Consider the following 7,500-nt stretch of genomic DNA (forward strand, 5'->3'; position numbering starts at 1 on the left):
GTCTCACCTTTGTGAGTCGCTAAATAAAACCATTTGCTCAAGCCCTCATCCATAGGGAGATCTGCAAATTCTAATATTTGCGGAAGATTTTCCGAAGGGTTCAGCACCAAGTCCTCATAACGCAATAATTTGATTCGCTTTCTCCACCTCGGGGTCAACGTCCTTAGGATGTCGAGATTTTCCTCGGTTCCTTTGCAGTTTAAGTACGCGAACTCTCTTGTCTTTGCTAGACCAATTCTGTCCTTATCGCGAAAAAAGTTCACCGCTTGAGAAGACGGAATGATCCCTCGAGGATCGCGGACCAGGAATAGTATCTTGCAATCAAATTCACTCGATGAGTCACACATTTTAATCAAGTGTTTAATATTCATTTGAGGCATTCGACCGAATAGAGCTTTGACCACCGTCATGCTATATTTCGTTCTACAAGCCTGCTCCAACATTCTTTTATCGAAATTGCTTTGGCAGGTTTCAATTGTCCATAATGAATCAGAAGTGTTGTAGGAACAAAATGGTGGCGATGATAAAGCAACGCTAGCTTGGGTTTCACGAGTATTTCTTCCCCTCACTCTGTAGTAATGATCTAAATCTTGAACATACCTATCTGACACGAAATTACACTGTAGCACGCCGTTCATCCATTCCAAGCTTTTCTCCTCATAGTCCTTGTCGAACGGGTCTACTTTGCCATGGATACGTTCCGCTGTTTGATACGGTTCGAATAAATAAAACACCTTAGGGTGGTGATTGAATATATTGCCCGTGAAGGACGAACCAGAGCGACCGTGAGCGACTATGATCAAATTTTGTCGTTTTCCACTTTTGTTTCCCTCACTTTGTTCTCGAAGGCTCTTACTTCCAAGATATTGATCTTGTCGTATACCAAGAAAGTGGACTCGCGTATCGCCTTCAGCGACCCCTTGCTTTTTAACCTGTGGGCCGGGCATGTTAATGTAAAGAGATAAAAAAATATAAGCGGAAAAGAGAGACATCAACATCGATGCAAAGAAGAAAGCCGGTACTAAGCAACGGCGAAATCGTCGAAATCTTCGTTTAAACATAGTCGGCGAACAGACGCTTCTGGTTTGTCCAAACTCAAAGCAACAAGAAATAACAGCTATTCAATGCCGAGTAGCACGTCTGCTTTGGTCGACTTGAAAAGTGCGGACATCATTTGCAAATGTAGTCACTGAAGCAAAGAAAACATACATAAAAGTTATCCGCAGAATCACGCTATTATTAGCATACTGGCAAGATCTGGCAACGCTCGAAAGGGCAAGACTGAAAAGCAGAGGTAATTTGGTAGACTGCGAGCAGGCTCTAATTTGCTCGAAAATCTTCCGAAAATTCCAACTCCCGCGCTACTCGTGGCACGCGGCTGGCCACTCGCACTCGCCTATATGCACCGCCAACTATCTGCAATCATTAAAAACTGAATGCAATTTTTAGAGGGGCTAAAAACAATGATCCCCAGTCCATGGACTACTAAATGGACTTCCCTTGTGTGGGCATTAGAAGGGCTAACGCTCACATGGTTTACGTGGGTAGAAAACAGCACTTTACGTTACCCTACAATAGTTAATTCTGTTGAAATATAAAAAAAAGTGCTACACGGCCAACGTTTGCAAAAACGTAATCCTTCTTTGTACCCAAAAATAGACTGACTCAAACAAATACTATTTCGAATGAGTAATATTGAAAGAACTCAATTGATTATATACTTACATTGCATGTACCTTGTTTGTTTTCGTCTTCACGGCCACATGCGACTAAATTCAGGAATTGCATAGGTTTCGCTTCTATTGCATGAAGTAAACGGACATCACAACAATTATTGAAACCTAACCTTCTTAAAATGGGTGCTTGACGTTGACCAACGCCGTTGTTTACAATGGATGTCTAGGCTTAGCACTAATTGTGACGCTGCTGACGACCAACAGTACTCACAATGGGTCAGGTAACGCCTTTGTTAAAAAAAGCGATGAAACTTATAAGGCTTAACAATATACATGAGAGGCTGTTACTACGCCGATGAGTGATTTTTACCGTGCGATTCTGTCAGATTTTGTCAGTTCTTATATTAAAGAAAGTTCGGATCACTCACCGTTTCTGGGAAACCCCGTACATTTACTCGATTTATTTGTCACTCGTTTTGAATTTCTAGTCCTTATGTCAAAAATCGTTCGCTTTTTGATAAAAGCATGAACTTAGCAGGATGATGCAATTATAGGTTATAATTTTCTGATATAGGGCCAGCGACGGATCACCTTTTTAAGAGGACAAAAATGTGTGGCCAAATTCACATGATTCTAGCCAGCATGAAAACGCATTTGAAAACTGAATTGTTGAATTTGCGCTATAGAAATAAATGTTATTATTATTATCATTATTATTATTATTATTATTATTATTATTATTATTATTATTATTATTATTATTATTATTATTATTATTATAAAACGAGGCTGAAGTAAAGCAATTCTATTTTCAGGTAAAAGTTTTAGTTTTCAAGATAAACAGTCTTTAGTAATGATCAGAGTAATAAAAGCATCTTTAGAGCATAACATTTTCAATAATGTATGTCACGTAGTCTATAACGTGACTACGAGAAAGAGAGTTTACACTTTAACACTATGTACTAATTCGCGTGACTCGAGCAGTGTTTTTGCAGATAGAAATTTTACTTTTTGCAGCAAATATTCTTTGTTAATCAAGAGAGGATTAAAAAGCATCTTCAATTTTCAGTGAGTGTCACATGGTCTATCACGTGACTGCAAGAAAGAGAGTTTACACTTTTACGCTATATTACCCGAAAGCAATTAATCATCTTGGCAATGTTCTCCACAGTTGCATAGGGCTGTGCATTTCAGGCTTGCCTTACGGCATTTGCATTGACCAGTGCATCCTTTCTTGCACCCGCAGTGAATCAGCTCATAACATGATTCTTGCGCTTGTAGCAGAACTGTCCACACCGGCTTCCATTCACTTCCTTCTCTTCTCCAGCCCTATTCTTGCTGACTTGGAATCTGTGGTTTAGCGATCAAAGCACTTCCTCACACATGTCCAGCCTGATAAACAGCACGCTTTGTGTGCAGCTTGAGTTGGCGGAATGTTTTCGATAGCCCTTGATTTCTTTGAGAAGAGCTCTTGTCTAGCTTCATTCACTGTTAATGCTGTGCTGGTTCTGTTGTAGAAAAGAACAACAAATCTCTCAATCAGTGGCATGTAGTCGTCGGGGATACTCTATGGAAGTGAAAATAAGTCAGCCAACACATCTGTCACACTGCAGGGAACACACTCCAGGTATCCCATGCTGTTCGTTTTCTTTTGCCAGAAAAGAAAGAAACGGTGTCGCAATCTGTTAGGGCATGCCTCATTGGAAGAGCCTTGGCCTTCTGCGGTCCAAGCTGAGCAGCAATGTCATGTATTGCCAGGTACCTGAAATGTTTACCGGTGCCAAAGGCAATCCAAAGCTCATCAAGAATATCTTGCATCTTTGGAAACTGCAAGAACCACAACATCTGTATCAATGGTTCTGATAATGACTCTCCGATATCCACACTGCGAAGCAATGTACACGTGCAGCACGATGCGTGTATCAGCTTCTTCGTGGGTACAGTCTTCCATGCCATCTCCTCTTGGTGAGCTTAAAACGTGTTCCTCGTATGTAGTGCACAGTTCTTTACCTTCTTCGTGACGAGATTCCACTTGCTCAGTCGCCAGGAAGTGGAAGAGCTCTGTCTTGTTCTCATTCACGTGTAAGAAACTCTTCCAGTTCTTCGGAATCTGGGAAGAGGATGTTACCCTTCTGCGTGTACCAGAGCCCCTCTTCTCTCTGGTAGCTGCCTTAAGACTATCCTGTCGATAAACATCCCAGAGCTTTTCTAATAGCATCCCCAATTGCATGATTAAAAATGAGCAACACATGTCTTCCTTGTGTATAACCACTTATAATTAGGTCAGGAAATGCCCCAAGCAGTCTTTCTTTCAATCTTGTGGTGTTGATCTTGCTTGAAGATGTAATTCCGAGCTCCTCGAGCTTTGCAGAATACAGTTTTGCCAAGTTCCACAAGCTTAGACACTGCTATATTTTCACAATCACAATCATTTATTCCAACTTGCACTCCATAGATCATGTCATTACTGGTAATAATAATTTCTTTAAGGTCAGATTAGTTAAACCAGGGGTCAATTCAACCAAAAAGGTTCACTTGTAGTGTACGTGTTGAACCCTTGATTTTACATGCGTGCGGGAAAATGAGTTTTTGATCCCAGGCTTCATTTTCGTTTTAAGGATAGATAGTTTTCACTAGTTTTCAACAGAACAAATCTCAACTATTACAATACAAAATTAAATAACAACATTAAATAGCTAATACAACAAAACCAAGTTAAACGAAAAAAACGGCGAAGAGCCTATCTATAAAAGCTTGGCTGCTTTGTATCAGAGAATACGATTTTCAGAAGAGCATTTAACGCTAGATCGACAGCAACATCTAAAAACACGTTTCAGAGTATAATAACACTACACAGCGTTCTGTTTGGTGGTAATAAAAGTCCATCTGCATCATCCCACACTTAACCCCAAAGTGAAAACAACCTTGAAAAGACAAAGGCGAAAACCCATTCTAAAAGGAAACCGTAGGGTTCAAAGTGATCAGCCAGCCATCCAAGCTCGGAGACCTAATGGCAGTCATCTGTGACGGGAGGAAGGAATCATTGGAAAATTTGCAATGAGACTGGCAACGTTAACAAGCCGAGGATGACAGCAAGGGTGAAGACCGGCAAAATTACAGAAACGTTTTGCTACAAACGACGATATCGACCCGCAATCTTAAGAAGATGCCATCGAACGGAGCATTTTTCGCTTTGAAGGTCACAACCAAACTGTTCAATCACAACGGTTAAAAAGCTCTATAGTGTTGAAGGAAAATCTTTCGGGGAAAAAAAGACTCCTCAACACTCCCGCTGTTTTTTATCTTTATTTGGCCTTCTCGGGTCGATCTTCAACTAGTCCTTGCTAATGCCTTCTATTTGTTAGGTATACAGCTCTGTTTCTGTGTTCTTAATCTGACTGAACAATCAAGTGCCAACCACACGTCAAAATGTTTGGGAGCTTAAGATTATACGACGGCGACGGACACAACAACGCCGCAAAACAATGATAATATTGGTTAAAAGAGCATAAATAATCGTGCTGCACATGCACATGTTTGCGGTCCAGATTTGAGGTTTTGACGACAACGTGAGCGTGCAACAGAGAATCTTTCATTCTCTATTTTCACTTTGTAACTGCTCGTACCAATTCAGTTTTAGGATACTTCGCCCAAACTGTAAGAAGTGAACGAGACAGAATAACCGCGAAAGACTCTCGGTAAAGCAAAGTGATATTTTGAGGTGACGTTTTCGTTTACTTCGCCGTCGTAGATCTTAAGGTCCCTAATGACGCCTGCAAGGCGCACTACGCCTCCGCGTCAGCACATGGAAAACAAAGAAAGTCCTTTGTCTCGACAAGATCTTACAGGTTTTTCAACACCAGAATAGCACGAACGGAGTACGAAGTTACAAAAATTACAAGGAACGAGTTACAATATCTAGAATTAAAGGCGCTAGATCACGCTATTTTAGGTAATTTTGTTTAATTTTCTTAATTATGAGCTCTAAACGTCATATTGGCAGAGCAAGAGTCTTTCATTTGCAAAATCACGGCCACATAACAACTGAGAATGATTTTCAAGCTTTTTAAATGACATTTTGATATAGACTGATATAAATTTGAAAAAAGGTGGGCCGACGTTTTTCAAATTTACCAAAGCTCAATCCATTTCAATCCTCTCCAGTTTTGTCCATCCATGTCCCTTCTTGGCTTCCCCGTGTTTTGTTACTGTTCTTCTATAGTTTTGAACAGTTATTTTGATATTTTAGTTAATTCTATGACCATTCGATCAGTGCTGAAAATGCCTAAAATAGCGTGACCTATCCCCTTTAAGTTACACAGCAAATTTACGGAGAAAATGGCGATTTAGCAATAGACAAAAGGGAGGAAAGGACGAGCGTAAGCACCGCCTTATCCATACATTTATTTGGCATACGTGTTTTAGGCAGAACAGGACAATAACTACAATTACAGGTGTTATTTTTAATTACTTAGAAATATTAGTATATAGATTAAAAACACTTATTGAAAACCCAAAAGATACCGCTGTTGTCATGAATGTGATCTGGAAGCGCGAGAACAAGTCAAAAAGGCCCAGGGGTGAACTGAAAATAAGTTGCTTTCAAAAATACAGTAAAAGACTTCGTTAGGGTAAAAACACCACTGAGTTAAACACAAATAACCTTAATGACACCAAAAACTAATTAAAACATTCCTAATGAAAAACTTAGTTGGCCTAGCGCACCAAACACCTTTCTTGACACCTGTTCCAAACCAAATTTATGACCTTAAGAGAAGACGCACTCTGATCGAAATTACACTAAAGAACAAACAGCCTTAGGAGCTAATTTCTCACAAGAGTCGATTTACCAATGTTGCTTGGAAACTACCAGAAAAGTGAAACCAATAACCCTTTTTAAACATCCCTTAATTTAGCATGAAAACACTAACCCATTCAAAAGAACTCAACATTAAAAGTACCGCAAATGATGTATGTATGATCGTAGTTATCCAGCGAGGCCAAGCAATTTAATGAAATAATCGTAGCTACAATTTTTATCGTTTAACAATAGGTGGTTAGCACGTTTCGTCATGACGGTAACAATGGAGCTCTCATTAGCTTCTTTTATTCGTTATCCAGCATTGAACATTTTGCTATTGTTATCTGTATCCCTTGAAAGGTTGGTTGCAAGTCACCTATTTACTTGTGCGATGCACTGAAGCACGATGTTCTCCACCTGTTTCGAGAGGTTTGCTTTAAGCTATGATTTTTCTTGTCATTTTATCAGAAGAAAAAGTTCGCACGCTAGGCAATCGCCGGCATGTTGGACGACAAGAACCATAGATCTTTCAATAATAATCTCCTTACGTTCGTCATTCAACAATTTTTAAATTCAATACTTTCAAAGTATTGACATTGCACACATTCAACAACTGGAACCTATTTGACAATTGACACCCCTCCATTTGGTGGAAAAAGAGCTCTGGCACACTCCATGCAGATGGGGCAAAAAACCCTTGACAGGTGGTCATCACTAAAAACAAACAACTAGTGATCATTTATTTTCATTAGTGACTTTCTTGAACCCATCAGAGGAAGAGGTTCGTGGTATCATCATGTCTTCCGCCAATGCTTCATGTCTGCTGGATCCAATTCCTCCTACATGGCTACTAAAGCAATGCTGTGACATTGACATCTTACTACCCGTCATTACGCAAATGACGAGGTTATCTCTAAGAGATGGTATTGTTCCTGATTGCCGGAAAAACGCCCCGGTAAGGCCATTGATAAAGAAACAGGGTCTTGATCCTGAGTGTAAAAACTACAGGCATGTTAGTAATTT

General features: G+C 39.9%; 1 protein-coding gene across 1 annotated transcript in view; it reads right to left on the reverse strand.

The window, feature by feature from the left end:
• The window catches only part of LOC138000510 (carbohydrate sulfotransferase 1-like), a 5,203-nt gene extending 3,324 nt beyond the window's left edge, over window positions 1-1,879 (reverse strand). The window contains exons 1-2 of the mRNA XM_068846973.1: window positions 1,726-1,879; window positions 1-1,189 (exon numbers count right to left, since the gene is read on the reverse strand). The exon at window positions 1-1,189 is cut by the window's left edge and continues 3,324 nt beyond it. Of these exons, the coding sequence (XP_068703074.1) occupies window positions 1-1,061 (1,061 nt within the window). The 5' untranslated portion in view covers window positions 1,062-1,189; window positions 1,726-1,879. The remainder of the gene's footprint in view (window positions 1,190-1,725) is intronic.
• Window positions 1,880-7,500: the final 5,621 nt, after the last annotated feature.

This window comes from Montipora foliosa, chromosome 4 (genome assembly GCF_036669935.1).
Source record: "Montipora foliosa isolate CH-2021 chromosome 4, ASM3666993v2, whole genome shotgun sequence".
Taxonomy (NCBI): Eukaryota; Metazoa; Cnidaria; class Anthozoa; order Scleractinia; family Acroporidae; genus Montipora; species Montipora foliosa.